At 41.3% G+C, this 25,284-nt stretch overlaps 1 protein-coding gene across 1 annotated transcript; it reads right to left on the reverse strand.

Moving 5' to 3' along the window:
- chrnb1 (cholinergic receptor, nicotinic, beta 1 (muscle)) lies at window positions 1-24,216 on the reverse strand. The gene is made up of 11 exons (XM_073475243.1): window positions 23,999-24,216; window positions 19,657-19,790; window positions 16,715-16,759; window positions 15,617-15,726; window positions 12,813-12,921; window positions 12,557-12,701; window positions 12,027-12,212; window positions 10,153-10,376; window positions 5,499-5,674; window positions 904-1,051; window positions 1-774 (listed from the first exon to the last, which is right to left on the reverse strand). Exons 1-11 carry the CDS (start codon window positions 24,057-24,059, stop codon window positions 628-630), a joined length of 1,485 nt encoding a protein of 494 aa, XP_073331344.1. The 5' UTR covers window positions 24,060-24,216; the 3' UTR covers window positions 1-627.
- Between the last annotated feature and the right edge of the window lie 1,068 nt (window positions 24,217-25,284).

Raw genomic sequence — 25,284 nt, forward strand, 5'->3', positions numbered from 1 at the left:
ATCTGGTTTGTCTTGGTGTTTATGTGTGAACAGCACATATGAAAATCCAACGTTGGATCCAAACTCTTCAGGCTAACACTTAAAAAAACAAAACACACCAATAGCTTAGAGCTGTACATTTATACACATTAGTACGCTAACATTGGCTCAATTGGTATTTTTCATGCAATAATCAATGCCCAGTTCACATGGTCTATCTATATCAAGAGAAGTGGGAAGACATTTTCATCTGCTTAAGATACATGTAACAATACAGAGGCCGAGAGGTTTTGGGGCGTTTGAAGCTTGTTTCTCAGTTCTTGGCACAATGGACCGATGTTGAACTACACCCAGAGAACCATTTGGCAGTTTGACACAGTGATTCTTTGTAGAGCCTGACTGATATGTATTGGTTGACTGATATTATTGGCCATTATTTGCCTATCACGGATGTATCAGTATCGGCCCACTTGTTGCCCGATATGAAAACTTGATAATTATAAAATTCACAATGAAGTTTACTGTTTCAGTGCACTGGTGTCATTTCATACACTAAAGTTCATTGCTAAAAGTGTAAAATATCCAGCCTCCATTACATATCTTCGACACAAGTGTTTGTTAACCACATTTGAGGAATCAAGTGTTGTTTCAGGTGGGTCTGAAGGGGTCGGTGGGTGTGTTGTTCGTGCTGGCATTGGCGAAGATGGCCAAGGTGCCCACAGTGGTGAAGATGACAAAGATCCAGAGGAACATGCGGTCCACCACCATGGCTACGTACTGCCAGTCCTCCCTCAGCTGTTCGAGGATGGATGAGAAAAAATATTCAAGGGATAAGAAGAAAAAAGGGCAGAGTTCAGAAACCAAAACGAACAATAAGGAACAAAAATTGTTGAAAAGGAAAAGATGGAACTCAGGTGAACTTACAGCTACATAGTCCTTCTCGGCCTGCAGAGCCTCAGCGATATACGTGATGGCCTCTATGGCTGTCTTCAGCTCTTCAGGTAGTGTGAGGTAGCTGCTGGGGCCGTCGATAAACTTTCTCAGATCTGTACACATGCCCTCCGGCTGATATCTATACAAGAACACACACAAACGTGCACGCATTAATGTCACAGAAAAAATATCAACAATGCACAATGTTTGATATTCCATATAAAGAGTGAGTGCACATCGACCAAATGAATGCGCACACACAAGCTTGCAGAATGTGGCGACGTGCGAGCAGATGTCGACCCGAGCTAATTAAAAGCTGTAAAATAGTACAGCGTTTATGAGGCAGGCTGCACGTCTCCTTTGCACTCTTCTGTCATTCAGAGAGGAATAAAGAGAAAGGTCAGAGGAGCTCCCCGGGCTCGCTCTGCCAGTGTGGGAGTCACCGCTCTGCATCTGCTGACTCTGGCTGAGAAAGTCTGTGTGAGTGTGTGTGTGTGTGTGTGTGTGTGTGTGTGTGTGTGTGTGTGTGTGTGTGTGTGCTCTGTGTTTACCTGTCACCCTCACTTACCAACTGCCAGCTGCTGTGGTGTGCCAGCAGTTGCTGGGGGAAGCTGGGAGAAGGTCGATGTCGCTCACTACTTTTCAGAGGACACGTTTTGTTTGTTTTTCATCCTTTATTTAAATCGTAATACAGATTTAAAGTCAAAAATCCAAAATTTAGAGTGATTAAAGGCAATTTGCTGCAAGGAAGGACTTTCTAGAGCACTGTTAAATCACAGGCAAAGTGGAGGGATGGATGAAACTTGGTTGAACCTTTCGCTGAGAATATGGCACCTGCTGATGTAAGTAAAGTTACTCAGTAATGGCAATAATGCATAAATATCTAGCTAAACTTTGTTAAACATTTAGCTGACACTGCTTGCTAACTACCAGGCATACCAGTCCAAGTTGCAGCAAAGCCCCGCAAAATGATGAAAGGAGCATTTGAATGCAAATGAATCCAACTTTTAATTTGTAGGAGGACGAATGTGTTATTTCTCTTTTAAAAAGTCTTCCTTTGAAAAAAGAAAACGCATCAAATGAAGAAACCCAAAGCACTCATTAACCTGTTCTGCTCTGATCTCCCCGCCTGCATTTATTGCACAGAGTGTCCTTGAGCAGTGACACTTGGATTTTCATTAGCTGCTTCCAGGAGAGCGTCAGACACAGAGCTCTAATACTGATATAACTTTAAGTAGTGATACAGCACGACTCTCCCTGCAGGATGTCACGGATAAAACGCTTGCTTGAGGAATGACATTGCCTCTGACTTATTACCTATTTTTTGTAGTTCTGGCCATTATATCTATTGGTTATAATAACAGTTCTCACAGTTCAACATGTTTCCCTGCTTTCTCTTTACTGGGACTCTCAAATATTAAACAAAATTGTGCAGCAGTTAGACAAGAAGACAGGCTGTAGTCACTTTTGCCAACTACGGCAAGTGCAGTGGGTCAAAGTTAAACCAAGAAGTTGGTCTTTAAACTTAATATATGTCTGGTAATAAAAATGTCCCAACAATTCTGGACATGTTACGTACAAGAATAATATAATACAGAAACACATAGTTCACACTTGCACTAAAAAGTGTGCACCTTCATACAATGTTTGTAAAAGTCATATTTAACAATATCAAACCAGAGATGATGTATTTTCTTTATAACTCTGAGCAGTATTCCCCTTTAACAAAGTTGCTAAAACTCATCTACTTAAAGGTCACCTTGTCCGAGCCAACATTACGCTCTGATAAATTAATATTATCCTCCTTGCAGACCAGCTGCACTGTGCGTTTTTTTTACTAACATCTGTTTTCTTATGAAACACCTCAAATATTAAACACCTCTTTCACTTACATTTTGTAGGTTCTAAGAAAGTTGCAGGTCAGACAGCTCGCCACCAGAGGGCAGTGTGGCACTGTGTTTTTTATCTAGAAAAAACAGTGTAAAGATGGTGTGTAACCTGGACAGCCGGGGCAGATTGTGGAGCTGCTTGGTATTCAGTGCAGCAGTTTGGGGGTTTACAATGCAGCGCTGCCGTCGTGCTGCTCCTGTGAGCGTGGCAGGTGAGGAGGCTGTGACCTCAGAGGGGTGTAGCCTCATCAGATACATATACAAACACATATATATATGTATAGAGAGAGACAGAGAGAGAGAGAGAAGGAGGTAGAGATAGACACAATTTGGCCTCTTAACCCCTCCTCCCTTTTTCCCTCCTACGTGGCCCAAAGTAGCACTTCATCAGCGAGAAGTAAATGACTGTTCAGGAGACTAATTCAACTAAAACTGGCTGCGTCTGGTGCCAAGACATGCACTAAACCCAATTAAGAAGGTGTGTGTGTATGTGTGGGCTCCAGAGAGATACTGCTGTCTCATCAAATTGTCTTAATAGAGCCCCTCCCCCCCTCCACTCACTTCTTCTGTCACGCGTTCTTTCACCTAAACGCGGCGTCCCGCTCTAATGTGTCAAAGTCGATTTGCGCGGGTCATTATTATTTTAGCAACGATTCTCTGCCGTCTCCAGTCTCTCCCTCTAGACATATTTCAGCTCTCACAGGAGGTGAAGGATGGAGGGGCAGCGACAGCTACAGAGCGCGAGGAAGACTTTTGATTTGAGCAGAGCAGCAGGGAGGCTGTGTAGTTAGGGATGTCAAAAAAGTAGCTGGTTGTACAGCTCCTTGTTCTACCAAGTTTACTTGAGCAATGTCACCCCCTTCCTGTGCACACAGTATAGAGACTAGGGTTAGAGTTTTGTGTGCCAACATCGGCCCAAATCCATCTCCTTACTCAACAGCTTCAGTGGCAGAACTGTAACCCCTCCCACAGTCTAAACCAAAGGTCAGAAGACGAAGAGCTAACTTTCACTTATAAAGTATACTATGCAGGATTTTCCTAAAAAGATATATACAGACAAATACAAATAATAATACTCCAGAGGCACTCAATGCACCTTTAAATGGCATGTTTACCAACAGAAACTGACAAATCCTGCAAAGTCTACCTTTAAACAACTTGTTATCTGGTCAGTTTTTACCTGCAACGTGTCTAAAAATGACTGGATTTTGACATTCAGTGCAGATTTTACTACATGCACATAAAAATGACACTTTGATATTAACACACAGGACATGTAATATGTGACATTGACCTTTAGGTAGATGTCTAAGTGTGTTTCGAGCGAAGCCGGCAAAGTGCAGCCCGGAGCAAAGCGATGAACCACCTGAAACACCTCAGTGCAACACATCGGCTCAGTTGAGACGCAGGTATGAGAGGATGAGGTGTGTGTGAAACTTCTGTCCGTTCATATTTGAGTTAACGGTGGTTCCTGGTAAAGTTTATTTATGTAGAATGAGAGTTGGATTTATTTCGTAGGATGACTGCAAGCTGTGAGGAAACAGGAAATGCTGGCCAGCTGATTTTCAAGATAACCTGCGACTGAAACTCTATGAATACTAAACACAGGGAGAGATTTGATTTGAAGTGCTACCGAACAAGTTTTAGAATCCATTCCACTGCACACAGTTATGCCTTTGACATACAACACATGTTGTCAATTATGTATCACAAGTGGATGTTAAACTACAAATCAAAGATTGTATGTGTTGTGCTCATGCTTAGGCTGAGGTCATGCACTAAATCATGCTTGGAAAAAAAATAAAAGTATATAAATATATAACATATCATAATATGCCAGGTCATATTAACACAGACATATACAGGCTATTAATATAGAAGCAATATCTTTAATAATGTACTTAAATACCATCATATAACACAGTTTGCAGAAGCTAATACTAATTAAATATCTATGTAATCAGCACAAAAATCAACAATCTTTTAAATGATGATATCTTTGTAACATAGGTTGATTGATCTAAACATCCAATGGCTCCCAAAACGACATACATATGTGACCACTGGAGAGTACCAATGACAGGCATACCAAATGATTTGGGATGTTTGTTAACAGTCGCAGTTTGGTTAGGTTTAGGAAAAAGATTGTGGTTTTGGTTAAGATTATCAAATAAGTAATATAAGTTAAGTATGCAACCTAAGTATATGTGAGTTTTAAAAAAAAGTGTTAACTTTTGCTTTCACACGTGACACCATCAGTGGTCTCCAGGGTTAACATCCTCTGTTCGACTCATTCATCCACCCTGTAGTCCTCCTGGATTTGTTTGCTCCCCTGACTTCCTCCTTTGCTCCTGTCATAATTAGAGGTTGCTGCCTAACAGTAAAAATATATTTGCACTGTAATGAACCGCTTGCATAGACAACAACGCGACTGTGTTCTTGTTGAGGATGGTCTGGTCTTGGTAATTAGTTCAGTGAGTTATTACTTCAACCCAGTTTGCCCCAGGTGACTTTGCTTCTAATTGTGTCTTTCCATTGGCTTTGTAGGCATAGAACTTGCCTGTTGGCTACACATACCTCAAAGTGTTCCCACAGGTTTTCACATATGTACATGCAAGACTAAAGTGCATATCACAAGCGCAGACATTAATACATACACCTGTAATATGACCCTGGTCCTAGAATAATGGGTCTCACCTGTTGGGCTTGGGGAACAAGATGGAGGAGTCGGGCTTGCGGATGAAGTAATTGTCAGCCACTTTGCTAATGCACACTATCTTCTTCTCCCGCCGGGGCATCATCTCCAGGGACAGGGGGGTCTCTACTTTTGGCCGCAGCATGCACAGGTAAGGAGGCAGCATGTGGATGAAGATCTGGGAGGAAAAGAGAAATGAAACCTAGAGATCAACCACAGTTTCTTTTCGCTTCCTCGTCTTCCGATTTGAATACAGACGCTTAAAACTAGAAATGACACATGTTTAACACCACATTCATGTACAGTTCTTTGACTCAAACCGCATCGGCAAACATACAGTTACTTAATTGTGCTTTCCTCTTTGAGTCAGTAGCTCGTGGGCTCCCCCACACTTCTATCGTCTTCTCTGGTTAATAAAAATCAATTTGTTTGGGTTTCTGTTTCATGATTAATGGAACTGCTGAAATACACCTGCATTTGCCTATTAAGGCTGAGAAATGAGTCAAATGAAAACGAATTCAGCGGTGAGATAACCTTTGAGAACAGTTGTTGCTGAATGATGTGGGTGGGGAAACCGGAATGGGTAATGCTTTCCAATTCCTCAACGTCGACTCTCAAGGTGTCCTTGAGCAAATAACATAAACTCCACTGGACTACACCTGGAGTGGGAACCTCCTAGAGTGTGGGATTGAATTGAAGTAAGTGTGGGAAAAATCAAGTACATCTTCTTTTCCTACCTTTGTATATAACCATCAGTTGGTAATCCTTGGCTGTCAGACTTGGAGCTGCCTTTCAAAAGAGCACCAGAGGAATTTGACTTGAAGATAAAACAGCAAATCATTGGGCCAAATGTTAGTCCTGATCAATATCATAAATGCTGTTTGCCTCAGTAAATGGCTCTTTTATCTGCACTTTGAAGTGCTTGGATATCCTTCTTTTGGCTTGCCTGTATTGACAGATGGATGTCAATATTGGCCCATTGGCAAGATCACTCTGTACCGCAGCAACAGTGGAGACCGTAACGTGAGGTGGAGCAGCTCGACTTGTATTATAGTTTCAAAGAAAGAAGGTCGACTTCGCCTTCACTCAGAATCAAATACACCCATGTTCTCACATGATCCCCTCTGACCTTTCTATCTGCTCTCCCATTTCCCAGTACACAACAACACCTGTCATATTTCCTGTAGACTGTTCTGTCCGGTACAGAGCAGTGAGTCACACACACGGTGACACCATCCTGGCAAAGAGCAGCCGAACAGAGCGAGCCCTGACACGTGGTGCTGATGTAGTGTGTCGGTGTTGGCACAGTCGACAATTTATCGGTCAAAGAAGGCACACAATGAAATTATAAGCTTTTGAGAGACCATTTTCCTTTCATGATCTGACTGTTTAGAAGTCTAGGCTATGGTCTTGGTGGATTAGTGGAGTTAGAGTAGTGAATGATGAAGGTAAAACAATGGAGGTGTGATTCTCCCCATGTTCTAAGAAGCAACAATTCAGACTCAAATGTTTCTCAGAATGTTAAGATCCCCACCAGACAATATTCTCTGACTAATATCGCGTTTCTGTTATGTTCTTTTTTATCTTCTTAAAGTCCTTAAACTTAAACATCTACTGCTCCTCCACTTTAACTACTTCACAGGAGATGTCTCCTTCTTTACTGAAAAGTCCATTCTCAGTGTGCACTGGAGGCTTCAAGTTCCCACATCACCTGATTATTAAACCAGGATTGGCTTCTCAACTATTTCTGATGCTTTAGGCCTGTCTCTTAAAATTGGATTCCCAATGAGCGCAGACAAAATGTACACTTTCAGCAACGAATGTGGAAACAGCCTTATAGTGTCAAACTCTGCACATACATCATTCTACACAGTGACATTTAACTGTAGGAACAAGAAGAAACACACATTTTTGATTGGAGGGGGACTTTAAAGACGTTTTCCCCACTAAAATTTGTGCTGATGTGAAGATTCATTTGAGGAATGGCAGGGCTAAATGCCCAGCTTGGAAGTGGTGCCATAAGAGCACAATAACAGTAATGAAAGAATGCTTGGAGAAGAAAAGTCAATATTTCCCTCATTTTTCAGAATATAATTATTGTATTAGTAGTGTAGATAGATGCCATTCTGTCAGTGATGATTTATATTGACTTAAACTTTACTTTTGTCATAAATATGTAATATATGAATATAAAATCACTAACAGTCTCTTCAGTAACTCACATAGATGTAAAGCTGCATTCATTGTTCGTTTTAGCCACTTGTGGGCAGCAGAACAATACACTGACATACATGTAAACATCATACATGTACATAAACACATTATGAAGTTCATATTGCTAAAAAAAAAATTAAAAAAATCTGCCTATTTACACATTAGCATTAGCTTTCTAGCTTTTGTAGCTGTCTGATTGATGTAAGTTCAATATTCTCATATTTTTAACCTTGTTTAAGACTAGTCTAGTTTATAACTGGCTCTTTGGCTGCTTAATGCTTCACTATGCTCTGCTGGAAGTTGCTAACTCTGTTCGTCTGCTCTCTGGTGCTGATCATGTAACAAACAGAGCTTTTTTTTTACTGCCTGCTGTTGGACACAACTGAAACTGAACTTAAATTGACAAAAACACGAACAACGAGCTGAAAAAAATGCAGAAAATACTTGGGTAAAAGTTCTCTGTGAGTCTTTGTCATTTGATACATTGTAAGGATAGAAGTATTGATTAGTACTGCTTTAAGAAAAATATAGTATATACTATACTACAAGCAGTTTGAGAGAAATACGTACCTTATTATCCATTACATCCATCCGTACATTTCCCATTACTAATGTTTGGTGCCCAAATCTTATTCACGACACTGATGGTCAAAAAGTAGGTGTTAAAGGTACACTATGTAGTTTTGGGGAAGAAATTTTGACTGATTTTTTTATGTCTTAACAAACTAAATAAACTCTCTTTGTTTCCATGACTGAATAAACCAAATAAACAAACTGACAACACAGTTTCATACTTACTTTCCTCTGAGAACAGCTTGCTTATTCAGTTATGGAAAAGATAAATATTCCTGAGTGTGAATTATTACCTCATTAAAATTGTAAACATTGAAAAACTGAGTTTGAATTTCTTCTCCAAAACACAGTGCCCCTCTAACAAGAACTGAGCCTATAATGTCCTTCTCTTTCATAAATCCAGCACCAAGCATCTTAGTCCAGTTGACCAAATCAATCACATTACCTGTGTATGAGCCTGTCTGAGGTAAATGTTTCCTGAAAGCGTGGCAGAAGTTAGAGCAGAGTATAGAGCCGCTGCTCAGGCCTGTAATTAGCTGCACATAATGTACGGAGAGGGCAGCAGCCACTGATGGAGGTTAATGGTATAACATGACATTCAGGAGGACTGTGTCGACTTTATCCAGCGGTCTGTCTGAACATAAAATACTACAGCCTCCATTACACCAAATTACTACAGTGATGGAGATGTTGCTTGCCCACATAACAGATTTTTTATTCTTTTATTTTGTTTTGCAAATTCACACCCTCATTATTAATATGTGCACATTGTAAAGAGTTGTGCTCATTAACAGATATCCCCAATCTGATGGTGTATCTGATTCATTAATTTGTTATCATAATTAGGTGGATTACCTTAATTGAATTCATGATATTTAATTAGGCTTAATGAGATACTGACCAGTCTTACTTTTGTACTTGATTAAATATATAGTTATTATAGTTATATACATAATTTGATTTCATATATCTATTTGCAATATGCATTAAAGGGTAACTCCGCCAATTTCACACATTAAAGTGTGTTTACAGGTCTTGGGGGAGTACTAAAGCATATGAGCCTTTCGTTGCTCCAGAGGAAGCTGCATGTAATCTGATAAATTGCCTCCAGTGATTTCACTCAGTGGGTAAGTTGCATTTTGGGTAATGTAGGCACCAGTTTTGAAAAGAAGTCCGGTCTAGTACTGCACTCCTATAACACTGTTGGGACTCATTGTGGACAATTTTGAAAAAAAATCATCAGAGATGCAGAGATGTTGCCTTTTTTATTCCCACAATGCAATTTAGCCACTGGGTGACATCACTGGAGGCATATTATCAGATTACATGCAGCTTCCTCTGGAGCCACAAAAGGCTTTATACTACTTAATATGTGCAGTAGTACTCCACAAGACCTGTAAACACACTTTAATGTGTAAATTGGTGGAGTTACCCTTTAAGGAGCAGGACACACGCAGGCATAAAAATGTTTCCATGCTGCCTCCCAATCGTCCCCGTCCGTCCCCTCCATCCCTCTCAGAGGACATGCTGAGAATGGCTGGGCTCTTAATGACATCACTTTGACATCGCTCTCCATGCCTCTATTTGATGCAGACTGCTGAGAAAATGAAAGCCAGGACGTTGAAGAGACTGCCCTCATCTCTGAGACACAAATTGCCCCCATCCCCCTAAATCCTCTCACAAGAGAAAGAAAGCTTTCTTATTCTAGCAGACTGCTCTGAAATATGGCGAGTACACAGTGGAATGAGCTGTCTACGGAGAAACCTACAATATTTTTGCTGTTTTTCGCGATATCGCAACAATATCAATTGAGTCAAACAACTTCATTCATTCATTCTAGACTTCCGCCCATGGAGGCTGGGACCTCACCTTGCGGACCCACATGGGCATCTGGTGGGTGCTGGGCGAGCGGTGGTGCAGGTTGAGGACGACCACGCTGAGGATGACAGAAAATGTGACCAGGATCATGGTGAACATGATATAGTTGACGATGATGGGGACGCCCAGCGACGTCTCTGGGATCTTATCGGCCAGCAGCAGGAGGAACACAGTGAGGGTGAGCAGCACGTTGATGGACAGACCCATCTTCTCTCCTGGTAGGGAAGAAAACGTTACACAACATACTTAAGATCTTACTTAATGTTCATTTTCATGGAGGTTGGTCTTCAATATTCACTCTTGACTCTCGACAAAAGTAACCATTACAGCTAGTTACGACTGATCAAGTTTTACAAGGACGAGGTTTGTTCCTCCTTCAACTGAGCGAGATCTTCTATTTTGGCAGCAGCTGGTCCATGTAATTCGCCAGTAATGACTCTAATGGAAAATTCATCTCCCACTCAAAGTGAAGCTGATTGGCCAATAGAGCGGGGCCTCCCCGGAGTATTCAGTGGTCACTTACAAACTGTGTTTACCTCAGATTGGTTAGAGTTGGTGGGTAATGAGAAACTGATGTGCATCAGGGCCGTGCGTGCTCCCACAGTGGCATTTTCCCCTCGCTCACTTCATCACACTGCATCAGCACAAAGGTCAACATGTCAGAGTCCTGGTTGACAGGCCATCTCGGGGAAGTACAGTGCAGTGTTGTGACAGAAAATGTTTGTCATGGATTACTACTTTAATGTCCTTGACTCGTCTCTGTGTCGGAGGGGAGGGTCGTTCTTTATGTGTGTTCATGCATGTCTGCAGATTGAGCAGGAGCGCAGACCTTGAGAGGGCCCACAAGCAGAGGGTGAAACATATGAAGGAAATACACAGGAGGAAAGCTTTTATTCACGAGCACCACTTGGTTTTATAAGTCATTTTGACTCCTTCTGGACTGAGTAGAATTTCATTAACCGTTTTGCTCTTAGCCTAAATTGATGGTTTCCCCAGCAGGACCCTGGCCGGCATTCGGTGCGGCTCCTGCTGGTTTTGTTTCTGCGTCCTCCTCACTAATTCATTAAGGGATCACTCAAAGGCAGCTTGCAATACCAAAATCACAAATCACACAGAAACCATCTCATCGCAGTTCCACGCCCTCCGTCCCCGCTGTTGAATCACGAGAATTTTTCGAGGATACCTACCTTTTTTTTTATCCTTTGGTACGAGTGAAAAATAAAGTTTTGCCAGGTTAAAAAAATGTTTTGTCAGAATCATTTTTCTGAGCAACATAATTTTCCGTCTGTGAAAAACAGATGGAAGGAAAAGCTTTTACCTTAACCCTAACCAATTACTCCTCATGCCTAAACCTAACCTACCCAAATGGAAAACAAAAACGTTTTTCACTTGCCTCTCTGGGCTTCCGTACACATGTCGTTCATCCTTAGAGTAACCTCGACTTTGTATTTATGGAGCAAAGTAAACCTGCTGAAGTGAAGTGGTGAACAGCTTCAGACTGATTACCCGATGAATCCGTGCAAACACAGTCTACGAAATAATCAAGTGAGGCTTGTGAACATTCTTAAGCGGATTACTCCGAGTAGTTGGGGGCAGATTTCTCTTTCTTACTTTTTTTTATTTTCAAGGTTATTGATTCAGCAGTGCTCTACGGCAAACACTATCTAATCTGAAATTGAATCCCTTTGTGGCAGTAATTGGACGAATGTGTGATTGCCCAATTCAACCAGACCACACACACAATTAGGAAATGGCATTAGCAGGTTTAGAGAGCAATGACGAGTCAGTACAATCCCGACCACTGCCACATCATAATGGAGACCTCTTCACCTCATGGTAAACATTATCCTTTATTGTTGGTTTACCTGCATCAGGAGGCAGGTAGAAGTTGAAGATGGCGATGATGGTGATGAGGATGCAGGGGAGGATGATGTTCAACACGTAGTACAGGGGCTTCCTCTCGATGATCAGGTAGAAGGTCATGTCCTCGTAATTATCATCGTTCATGTTCTTCTTGCAAGGCTTGTGTCTGATGTGCCACTCGCCGCTCTCTGGAGAAACGTTTTAAGAAATTCACATCAGCAAAACGTGTGCTTTTGCAGCGGAAACAGCAAGTCTGCATAACACAAGAAGGTCCGAACAAAAGTGCCAACGAGGAAAAAACTGCTGTGACTATGGTTCAGTATTCAGCAAAATTAAGGAAAAAGTGCCTCATGAGAGCAAATTAAAAAAGAAGTCGAGAAGTAATTCACTGTTTCATGCAAATTAATATATCCCCCCTAACTACTACTAGAATGCAATTCACTGTGGAAATGTTACTAATATTTCACTTTACATTCATTTCAAAAATGGTGCTCTGTGTCATAAAACTCTTCCCTTCCAACCATATTCTCACCGCTGAAACCTTCGTCCAGTTGGATCTCCCTGATCTCTTTGCCCTTCGAGTCCAGCGCGTACTGTATCTCGATCTCCGTCGAGTCGTACGTGTAGGAGCGGAACTGCATGGTGCAGTTCTGCCAGTCAAACGGGAAAAATTCTACCTATACGGTGAAACAACAGGGACAGTACAGGGGTCAGGGAGGAGGAAGAGGGGAGCCAGCTTGGAAGGAATTTAATGCTTGAGGTTTGTGTGTGCATGTGTTGATGTTCACCTTAACTCCACAAGAGCTGCAGTAGAGCGCAGGGGGAGTCCAGGTTATTCTGCCATTATGATAGACCTGAACGTGGACATGCAGGGCCACGTCAAATATCCCGTCATTACTGCAAACAGAGATTTAGAGACAATGGGAATGATTTCTTTCGTATTTATGTATATTTGCAGATTTCTTAAGAAGGACATGTTAGCAGAGGGTTTTGTATAGTGGCCTCATCCAGTGTTTACTGGCAAAACTATGTGCCACACAACCAGAAAAAAAATTTTAAAGTCCCATTTACTTAAGTTGTTTAGAAGAATGCTGTAATTCTGTTTTGCTGTAAAGCTCCAGAAATGGTTTCTGGACTACGAAACTTCACCCAACCTTCCAATAAAGCATACATTTACAAACAAAGAGAGACAAGGTAAAGCTGTGGTCAGAGTGAGTAACATCTTAGGAGCTATATCTCGTATGTGTGATTATTGCAGTCACACTACTCCCTCCATTCTCTCACCACAGCTATAGAGTGCATCAACATTTGGCTGCAGTCCCACACTACAAGACCCCACTAAAACATTTTAATTGGCATGGATGAAATGGAGGAACTCGACACATTTCACAGGACTCTTCTAAGTGCAGCACTAATGTTGGACGTATACAGCGCTGTTTTGGCCGTTAAGCTCATAACACCGTACACAACAAAGACATCAAGTCAATTAAACACAGATTTAGCCGTCTGTCAGGGTGCCGCGCCTGGTTTTTATGGCCCTGCTAATTTGCTAAGCTTGTGTCCTTAAAGCGGGCCCTACGAAAACCCTCGTCCCTGTGAAGGTGCTGCTGCTGCTAAAATCAAACATTGATCATACTCACAGAGAAGAGAGTACACACCTTTACATTCGAGTGCATGTACATATTTGTGTGTATGTGTGTGGTTCCATGTGAGCGCCTCCTGGACTGAAGTAGCAAAGCGATGCCATCATCTGAGGAAGCCATGCTGCTTAATTGCCTATAAAGTGTTGATGAATGGAACAGGGGATATTTACAGCGGTGCTAATGGGACTGTATATGGGTGTGGGGGGTATAAGAAAAAGAGACTACACTCGCTGTTTTGAGTATCTAAATTTTCTAATTTAATGCTGTGGCAGAGGTTTTCACGTATTTAAGTACTGAACTGTAATGTAGCTGTACTGGGTGTTTAGCCTCATGACCACTGGGTGCAGCTGTGTGGTGTCCTGGCTCCACCACTCAGCAAACAATCCGCCGCAATATCAGCCACTGGAGGCCAGAAAAGTGAGAGTGAAATGAACTTGCATGACAAAGCTAGTTTTCCTTTGCTTCCTGGGATGTTTCGGAACTGTAACAGAAACATGATGGAGCCGTGGTACAAGTATGATGCGGCACAACTGCACCTGGTGGATGTGAGGGGTAATGATCGTTGTGGAGCATCAATAACCTGCGAGACATGGAATGCTGAAGAGCAAATGTTTTGTATTTTTAACTGTAATTTTTTGGCCCTATTGCTTCCTTATTTCTCCCACAGAAGAAAGCATGGGTTGCGATTAAAAGCAGCGGGCTTTGATACGACCACTGGCCACAGCATCTCTCGACCATCCAACTTGACCAACCGGACTGCCCCAGGGAGGAGAGCAGGAGAGCCATGCTAAAAATGGGTGAATGTGACCGGGTGAACTATTTTGTACAGCACTGGCCAAGCATCAGAGATCAGAGACTGCTGTGCCCACATCTTTACACAGAACTGTCTCCAAAACGAAATCCCAATGGCCATGTTCCGAGCCGACAGAGCGCGGGACAAGGAGAGGTGGACAAGAGAGTACGTCACTGATGCTTGTAAAAGTTAATGGACAGTGTTAAACTGATGTTAAACTTTTAATGTGAATCCGCTGACCATAATATCATCACTATCTTGTTACTGCTGTTTACATTCACCCAGAGGCAAACATAAAAAATGCCCTACAGAACTATTTCCTCTGTGATCACATATGTATGAATATATGTGTAAAACCTTAATAACTATACGTACTGTATGTTCTTTGTTTCTGTAGCATGACACAGTTTTAAACTTGAATTTCTTTATGGAACTCTGTGTTATATAATGACAAATGATTCACCTTGAACCTAAAGCACAGAAAAAAAGAGCTGTGCTCCCGCTGTCTGGGAGGAGAAATGATAAGTCAATAAGTAATAAAATGCACTGAAAAAATCACAGATGCATCATGTAAAATCAGATACAGTATCGAAAATGATACTCTAGTCATGCTAGCTGGTGGACACTGACACACTGTCTAGAATGCCTCCAGCTGACCTAGCCTAAGGAGGGTTAAACACAGTGACAATGCTGACTTATCTTCAACATCACCTCCTATCAAGCTAAAGATTAAATACTTAAGATTATAATTATTTATCATGACCTTTAGTGGAGGAGTAAGGAACAGGCTCAGAGCTGATTTATATAATTAACAGAAAAGAATGAAAGCTACCGTGCATGGTTAACTGTACAACACAAGCAGTGGAACGAGCAGGGTGGATGTATATCGACTCTGACTGAATAAATAGAGAAATGTGACTTTAACTCTGTCACAGCAGAAGAAAAAAAATGTGGGCATAATAAATAATACATATTTTTGTGATATTATATTGTTTCACACAAGGAATAGGCACATAGAATAGATAGGAAGGACCCTTAGGGCAGGAAGGAACCGTCCCAGACAAAATTTAAAATCTGAAATCTGGAGGAAAGTGGCCAAACAGTTTCTCCTCTCAACGCTTGGTTCTGATTAATTCATGCCAGTGCTCGTGCTTACTTATTGATGAGGACGATGTCAGGCAGCCAAACCTTCGCTGCGGGGACACGCAGCACCTCGATCCCGTCATGTTCCTTGGGCGTCCACGACAACCGATGATCTGTCCACTCCTGTTTGAAAAGTGCAAAGACTGTTTGTGTTGTTAACATTTGCGGTAATGTGAGAATCAAACATGCGTACGTGAAAAGGGCAGGGGCAAGAGAAAAACAGAGCGACAGAAGGGAGAAAACTTTGCATTTACAAAATGTGATCAATTTGTCGTTTGATCAGTTAATTTTTCTCTCTCCCACTGCTGTAATTAGATTCAACAGGGACAGTTCCTCTGTGCATTTGTCCTTGCATAACCAAACACTATTTGCATAATTTTTCATTTTGCATACACTATTATTATGACGACTCCAAGTGTTCTCGACTTGGTTATTTGTGTAGTGTATTGGCGCTGTACATGAAGAAGGGGGTCTTATGCTAATGCACTCATTTCCTGTGGAGCTGGAGTCACGGATGAGTTGGCCAAAATAAAGTGAAATGGTACTTTCAATACTTTGTGTTAATGAAGACTGTGTGCAGGGGATCCCCTTTATACAGCTTTCTGTTTTAATTAACCTGCAAGCTCTAGTGTCCTTCAAACAAACCGCTGACAGACCATTCACTTTGTGTCTTACAGGTGCAATATGTAAGAATATTAGTTGAAAACAGTCAAATTAACTAAAATTATCAATAATATGTGACGAAATAACAGTTAACATTTTGACATCTATATATTGCGTTGCAGAGATATGTGCTAGTTAGTGTGAGCGCTAGCCTTGCTCCTTTTAACATTCGTCCATAGTGGTGTAAGCAACAACACTCCTGCAATGCACCTAGTCTGGACCGCTACATGCAAGGCTAACTGAGCTAACTAGCTAATGGCAGCTACATTTAGTGGGTAACTTGGGCGATATGCTGCCCACCGTTCGCTTTTAGTATGAATTCGACAGGTTCATTTTCAGGTTTGAATTCTTACATATCGCACCACCAACCAAATCAATTTGCAGCTTCTGTGCAACAAGCTTACAGTAAAAAATGGCGACAAGATGTGTAACACATGAACACACTTACCAAATTCATGACAACAGTTGTGCTCATCTCTTCATTTTTCATATTCTGAAACAAAAATGTATAAATATATGTTATTGGTGCTTCTGTCAATGATTGTACACAAACAACAGTCTCACAAAATGGCATCTCCCAGGCAGCGTTGTGGTGATTTTCAATATTCCAGTGTTTCTTTACCTCACCATCTCCGCTTGAGAGAGTAGGAGAGAGCAATGTAGCAATGCTACAGCTTTCACAATAAACTTCAGTTAAATTGTAGCTGTTTTAATCACTGAATCATCACTGAAAATAACTGCCACCTTAAATTAATTTCCTGAGTCCTAAATAAAGTTGTGAATGAATGAATAATGCAGTGCTCAAAGGGCTTTCTCACAGAGCGTGAAGATGAGTCCAAAACAAATCCATGGCTCTAATCAATGTTGCTGTGCTAGAAATGCTGTTTCACCTGAAGGCATGAGGCCAGCCGAACGATTACTTCCTCATATGGTAAGCAACAATGAGCAAATGTCACCCTTCAAGGAAATGTTTGTAATCTCTGTGCAGTTCACAACAACAGCTGGTCCAGGAGACTACATTCTGTAGTAGCTTCTAGTCGAGACAATGCTTTGAACGATTTATGCATCATTAAAGTTTATTTGGAAAGCCTTGCGAGGCTTGTGCTGCGTGTCCTGATATGTTGTTTTTCCAGAGTTGCACTACCTATAATAATAGCTAAATTAATCTCTAAACCTCAAGGGGAACATATTTACTTTTCCCTTCTTCTTAACAACTTTAAATGTTTTTTTCAAGTGTTTCCTATTGTGTTAAACTGATGCTGTGCTTAAGATGACAGGAGTGAGATGTTGTTGGAAGCCAGAACAAGACCCACATTTCTGTCTTACTGCAGGTTTCACCTCTTGCTGCTGCTGAAGATTACATTTGCCCTGGAGCCGAGCTAACCCAGTTAGCACAAAGCACACAACTACAGCAGTAGAGAGCTGGGTAGTAGTTAAGTGATATGGTATCTAGTTCCAACCTAGCAAGACTACTGTTATGGCTCTTATGCAAAAACCACCAGGGTGCTTATTCAGAAAGGAGACCCCGGTGCTATATGGCCATGACATTAATGTAAAGAGGTGCATGTCTTAATAGGGGATGTCCATTTAAATAGTCACTCAACACTCAACTGATGTGCATATGTAAACAGTGTTATGACACAAATTAGCCCACATCCAGAGTCATGGCTACATGCTGGAAATACAGCCTCTAGTTGTTGATATTTGCTCCAAAACAGCTGATAGTCATTTGAGTAAAAGTTGGACACACACCAGCTACTTCCAGGACAGAGTTCATGACGTAGGCTTTGGTAAAGATGCTTCTACGTGTCTATGAATGTGTGTCTGCGTGTATGTGATTGTCTATCCAGCAGGAGGGTGGAGCCTCCCTGAGCCAGGCCTGCTATTTAAAACGCTGGGAGGAATGTCAGGGAGACAGCTGGGACAGGAGCAGGGAGTTGAGGGGGGTAGTGGGAGGTTGACTAAACCATCAACCATCTCACCCTCACCCTCACACAAACACAAATACCTATCCCATCAATGACCTATTACTTACTTCCTGTAAGTGTTTGAATTCACCTCAGGATGTCCCTCTGGGTGGGATGTTAATAGTAGCACTGCTGTTATCAGGCTGACTAGTTCTGAGCGTCCAAGTGGGTCAGTTTTCAAGATCATTCCACTCACATGGGACCCTCGTTAGGGTCCCATGTGACTTCCTCTACAGAGCGAGACTGACCTTGAGTGGAGGTGCAAGGAGCATGTTCACTGTAGATGTGTATGTAAATGTGACGCTGTGGGGGTATGTGCATTGGTATGTACATATGGGTGCTGTAGAGAAGAGAGCCAAGGGGTTATTAACAAACAGAAGTGAGCTTGCATGTGTGTGTGTGTGTGTGTGTGTGTGTGTGTGTGTGTGTGTGTGAGTGAGTGTGTATTGAAACATTTTAATGCAGTCACACAGGCATCAGCCCAGTCGGTGCATGCTGCTAAAACACTATTTCCCAGCAGTAGCACGACTCTTTGTGCCATTGGACTCAGCAGGCCAGCAAAGCACTGAATTCAGAATCAGATGGCTCTCAGATATATGCACAACTTTGAATAGAAAACTTTGGCAGTGCATTTTGTGTTAAATATGTAACACTTTGTTATCCTGTCATCTGCCGCTATAGGTGTATAGGTGGTCCTCAGCACCACTGTGCTCAAAACCTTTACAGTGACATCTGTCTGGGTAAGTCAGGGTTGATTTTTAAATATGTATTTATCAAAGACAGAGCTGTTCCTGAGGCTGAGGAGCCCCACTTCTTCTGGATTAGTTAGAGTATTGAAGATAGAGATGGGATACAGGCGTCCCAGGAGGTTCAGTGTCCTGACTGGCACATAAAGCGCCTCAAAAATCACAATTTTAAAGGCAAACTAACCTACATATTGTACAATTTTCTGTTTCGAAGCCTGGGTAAGCCTAACTAGATTCATATACAGTGTAATAAAGTTATTGCTAGTTTGCCAATAAACTTCAACACCAAGAACAACAGGTTCATGGGTGAAACAAACATGCATTTGTCTACAACATTTTCTATTGGCCAGGTATTTAAAGGTGTCATTTGTGAGAAGGCATAAATCTGTTTTTTTATGATTTTAAACTAAAATTCTGGCCATATCATATCATACAAATTGCACCTTAAGCACTCAATACCTTTTATCACAGGTGTTGTGTTGGTACCTGTACTCATGTTGGTATCATGATTTAGGCCTTCAAAGCAGCCCTACAAGTTTGAATTGTTAAAAGAACTTCAGCTCTCAACATCACTTTCTGCTGAGCTGATGGTTATCATGGTTGGTATAACTGGCCTTGCATCATTATATTCTTGTTGTGCATGCATGTGTGTAAATATTTGAGTGTTAATGTCTCACCAGTCCAACGAAGGAGGAGAGGACCATGCCCACACGGACCACCACCCTCTGCTCAGGTCTGGCAGCTGGCCGAACCTTAAGGTTGTAGTTGGTGAAGACTGTTTTGGTCAGAGCCTTCTCCACATCAGACGCACCTGTGACGGATAGATAGAGGGCTTATATGACAGTTTCAGTTAGGACTTCAGGTTTCAAACTGATTGATCATTTTGTTGGGATTATGAGAAACCCATTGCTGGCTGTCTGTTTAATTCAACATCAGCCAAATTAAGCTGCATCTGCATCATTCATTAGTGTGGGAGCTGGATTTATATGTTCACTTCTGCAGGCAATAATGTGGTTACTCCTGCTGAGTTCAAGTTCTTTATTGTCAACCAATTTCCATTTATATTGTCCATTGCCCGTCGCTCTCACAGCTTAAAATTCATGAAATGAACCCAAACACTTTTAACTAAAGTTTCTGCCGGGTGCTCTGTGCAAAACCCATCACACTTGTGACAAGTGGGGGCAAAGTTAGCTGATTGGCAGGCAAGGTGTGCTGTGCATTCAAATATGTGAAGCAACAAACCCACTAGCTCAGCGGCTGAGTCAATAGTGCACAGCGAGTGGATGCTTCCCAGAATTAGTTATTGTAGAAGGATGTGTCGCCCAGCAGGAGATGGCCAGACTGGTTGTCACTAAATTAGAGGAGTGAGATATTAAATCTATTCAAATTCAAACTAACAAAGTCAGTGAAACATCCTCCTGATCCTTCGTGACCAGACAGTCCCACCTTCAGCAGCACCACCCACTCAGATTGACTGCAAATCCTATAGACCAAGCAACAGGTACTTCAAATGAGTGTTGGGAGGGAGAGAGAGTGGAGTGATGGCTTGTGTAGGGATTGCACTGACTTCGTAACAAGATAAAGTTGGACAGAGTTTTACTTTTTGAAAAGGAGAAATGTTGCGGTGAAGCGACCGAGGCCCAAATATAAGACAAATGTCTGTTTTTTATATTACTTTGCTGTGTAACTTGGTATTAGCATTCCCAGCCCATTCCCAATGTGTCAAATACAGCAGCTTGGTCAGCGTGTCTATTCCTCTAAGTTTGATGCTGTAAGTAAGTGATTGAACTTTTTATTGCAAAGTATAGTCTTTTCCTAAACCAAGCCAAGTAGTACTGGTGTCTAAACGTAACCAATAGATTTTGTGCCTAAACCTATCAAAGTAGTTTTTGTGCCTCAACCCAAGTAAGTAGTTTTGTGCCTAAACCTAACAAAGTAGCAAATTCCAGATTAATATATTCGCTAACAACATGGAAAACAACATAAAACTACACACAGCTGTAAAAAAAAACATAATTTCATTAACATTTAACACTACTGTACCAAAAATACCATAAAAAAGCAAAGGAAAAAGTGTCAAAATCCAGAAGATAAATGCCCCTCAGACCTTGTTGCCTGTTTCTTGCCTGCAGACTGTATTATTACCCAGCAGCTATAAAAGTGTCTCACAAACAGGCACTACCAAAACCCAAATGCTTGCATTCCACTGCAATTTCAGTTTTACTTCCACCCATTTCCTCGTCAGTGCTGGAAGGTTAGAAGCATTTATAATCAGCAGCCCCGGTGACGCAGCATTCATCACGTTTGGCATAGCTGTGGCCCCGGCAGGATCTGACCTGACAGGAATAAATGACAACGATCACCCGGCAAGGCACCCCCATTAGCTAGGCACGGGGAAGCATGGCTGCTGATGGGCGAGGCTGCACGGCAGACTGGAATTTAGCATTTTCTTCTCCCTGCCCAGTTTAAATGACTTGGTAAATAAGTCAGACTAAAAGACCACTCCTTTCAGGTGAGGTGAGACCATGTTGAAGGCTAATGCTGAGTATGTGAAGGATGCTTGCAATGAATAAAACTGACAGAAATAACGACCAAAGAAGAATGACTCATCCCACTCGAAAAGGCACTTCAGTGTGCTTTCAGCTGTTTTCCTTCATGATAACTACTCAGTGTCAGAGTAACACTGAGTAGTGATAAATATGATTTACAAGTTGACAATGACAGCAACAAAGGTCAGTAGAACTACATCTTTCTCTGAGTGGGTTGAGTGCACCGTATTTGTCCAGGAACCAGTGATCGGTTATCAAATCAACAGCCTGAGGGCAAGAAAGCCATTGATTTCTCTTTAAAAAATGGATGCCTGACAATGATTGTTTATGGCTTTAGCTTCTTTGATGATATTTAGTTAAGACTACGACTGCTGTCAGCAGTAACACAGGTCTTTTCCTTCGAGACGATATCCCTTTCCTATTTCAAGTTACCTTTGTTTATTCTTTCACATTATTCTTCTATCCCCTTCTTACAACATTACCTTGAATGCATTGGTGCCCTGCATTGGTCTGTTGTTGTGAGGAGTGTAAGATGTCAACTCAGAGAGTGCTACACATTGTTTAAACCCACACTGATGGTTCAACACAAGAATTTCAGAGACCATTTGTTGCCTGGCTTTGTAGCTCTTTGTCTTATCACAGCCTAGTTGACAGAATGATGAAATAAATCCTAAAGCTGACAAAAAGCCAGTCTTAACCTATTTTGATTTGCTACTCTATACCATTTCCATTAAAATGTGTGACACTGGTGTGTATCTTTTTATGGTAGCTAATTGTGGTGTTTTAATTTTCGAATGTAGGCTACTTAAAATGTTTAGGCACTCTTGAAATAAAGGCTCTAGGGATAGAACATCGGTTTGTTGATTGATTGATCCACCACTTTGCTCTAGGCTGATATATCTCAACAAAAAATGAATCTATTGCAATTACATTTTGTACAGACATTCATGGTGATCAGAGGATGAATCCTAATGACATTGGGGATCCACTTTTGTTTTATTGCCAAAATGTGGCTGCTTTTGTGGTTTTCAGTAAAGATGTTCCGATAACTAGGGCTAGGCATTGAAGTTTGCAATACCTAGCAACTGAATTGCCTCGATACTATCGAGTATCGATAGGTGTCTTGTCATTTATACCATATTTCAATACCTAAGGGGTTAATCTCATCAGCTTTAGTAAGCCAGTAAGCATGCAGCATGCTTGTAGTGCCAAGATCTAATAGCGCTGGTGAGTGTTTCGAGGCATGCAAGAAAAAGACTATAAGTTACACCCAGAGACTGGGCTCTCCAAGTGTAAGAGTAATGTAATCTTTTGTCAAAACGGATTTCATAAAATTGGTATCGACAAAAGTTCAGGAACCAGCATCGAAGTCAAGCAAATGGTGTCGGTACGAGAATTGATATTTTATATACCCAGCCTACCAATACCACTTTTTTTTTCTTCCCAATAACAATTCCGATATGTGAACTTTGCATATTAGCCAATATGGAGTACAGATTCAATACCGGTGTTATATCTGTATACAACCCTGTATTGATGTTGTGTTATTGCTGTAGACTTACTCAAGCCACTTGCCATTTATGGATACTGGCTACTTGCACAGTAAAAAGTTTGTTAAGTTGCATACAGGTGCTACATGAACTTTTGTACTCGCTGAAAACAAATCCAGCATTTTAGACAGTATCGAAACTATTTCTGAGACTGATATCTGTGTCAGAACAAAACCCTAGTTATGAGTGAAATATCTTGGCATCTGCTGGATGGATTGTCATTAAATGTGCTCCAGATATTCAAGGCAATGAGAGAATTAATTAAAATATCATCAGTGATTCCCTGACTGTTCATCTGTAGTCACAATCACATCAAAATTCAAGTTTTATTTTTTTTAATTTCATTATTAATTATTTATTTTATGACCAAATATCTGTAAAACTAATGGCATCCTCATCAGCCTCAGCTGTACGTCCTGTTGAGGGGCGATTAGCAAAACTAAGATGGTAAACCTAATAAACTTTAGCATGTCACAGTGAGCATGTTAGCATCCAGATGTTAGCATTTAGCATAAAGCACTGCTGTGACACCTTTTAGTCTTGTTATAATATGCGTTTATTATTCCCACAATGTGTCTGTGGTGTGTTTCCTTACCAGACTTGACACATGTTGTCTAGATTGTGTTCTATTCAACCATAGATTCAGTGTCTTATGACTGAAGTATGACTGAAGTTAGTTTACTTCTCTTTTTCGAAATTATTTTAACATTGACGATACCTGTACTATATTACCAGTCACTTCTGATTAAGTTTGGTCAATCTCTGCACCTTCTCCAGCTAAAATATCACTGTTGAATACTTTTAATATCCCCAGTAGAACTTGCTCCATGCCCCGGGCACACAGTATATTCCTATTTCTCGGAAGTATAACATGACCACTACTCTATTACATGGGCATGTTGTGTCAGCTTGTGGCTTACCTCCCAATGTGCTTAAGCTACATAAGCAACAAGCCAGCAGGAGCAGATCCAGGCCTCTCATGGCGACCCCCTAAAACCGTCTCTCCTCCTTAAAACAGATCCTCGGTCAGTTAATCCAAGTTCCTCAACGTCTTTTGTCTTCTTTTTATTTTCCAGTGCAACTTACTGGAAGTCTTCAGTGTGAGTTTTGGTTTGCTCAGTTTGGACTGTTGTTGTCTGTCAGTCAGGCCGGCCTGGCCAACTGCTGTCTGCTCCAATTACATCCTTGGGGAGGGGAGGGTGTGTGTCACAGTTCACCCCCTTCTTGTCAGTGAGCACCAGGCTTGACTCTGCTCATTGGGTGTTTACTTACACGCTGTTGGTTCCCAAACTGTGGCTGAGGTGCCCACAGGAGTCCTTGTAGGGTTTTCAGACAGGTCCTCAAGATAAAGGGTGAAGATTAAATTTCAGTACTATTTCACTGAAGGACCACATCGTGATGCGGCAAAGGAAAGATCGGTTTGACAAGATGATTCGGTCTCCCTGGGTCAGCCAGCCATTTAACCATTTAATCACACTTTTATACTCACAGAGCTATATATTATATTGAGATGAGATATTTTACAACCCCAGAGACCTAACTTCTTGATGTCATAAAAGTACTTCTTGACGTCGTAAATAATAACCAATAAACCAGATTAATTAAGAAAGGTATGCTTGGAAAATGATGTTAACGTCTTTGAATGAGGTGATATTTAAGCATATTCCACAGTGATTTAATAGTGTGATAATTCGAAGAGAACCAGCACATGACTGCCAGATATTATTCTCATGGATGAGCATCATGTCTGTCCATGTAGTAAAATAAAATTGTATTACAAACATTTACACGTTGGCCTCTTTGGTAAAGAGCAACATTTCGGGCTTGTTTAATTTATATTAGATTACATTATTTTCACAATTTCACCTCTAGTCAGCTGGATTAGACGTAATTCTTAATGTGCTATATGATAATGCTCTTTCAAGCAGCTGAATGGTGTCATAATAAATAGACCTGCACAGTGTTGTTTGTACATCCTTTAAGTCGTATGTCAGCAAACATTCATCCCGCAAGACATCCGTCACCTGTTGAGTTGATCACTAAGATAAATAAGAAAAATATGGGAGGAAGATTGACTACTGTTCCAAATTAGGTTCAGGTACAAAGACTGCACTTTATCCAGTTTCTGTTCTAAGTGATAGGCCCATTTACATTTCTTGCACGTCATCATGCTCATCCAATGCCAACATTCACTGCCAATGCAGGA

Source organism: Pagrus major, chromosome 10, assembly GCF_040436345.1.
Source record: "Pagrus major chromosome 10, Pma_NU_1.0".
NCBI classification, from domain to species: Eukaryota; Metazoa; Chordata; class Actinopteri; order Spariformes; family Sparidae; genus Pagrus; species Pagrus major.

What these genes read in the sequence shown, in the direction of transcription:
- chrnb1 (XM_073475243.1), bottom strand. Translation starts at nt 24,059, where the DNA reads ATGAGAGGCCTGGATCTGCTCCTGCTGGCTTGTTGCTTATGTAGCTTA. An exon ending in GACATCGTCCTCATCAATAA is followed by an intron (nt 12,922 to 15,616) that starts GTAAGCACGAGC and finishes CTCTGTTTGCAG; the next exon opens with TAATGACGGGATATTTGACG. An exon ending in CTACCTGCCTCCTGATGCAG is followed by an intron (nt 10,377 to 12,026) that starts GTAAACCAACAA and finishes CTTCCCTACCAG; the next exon opens with GAGAGAAGATGGGTCTGTCC.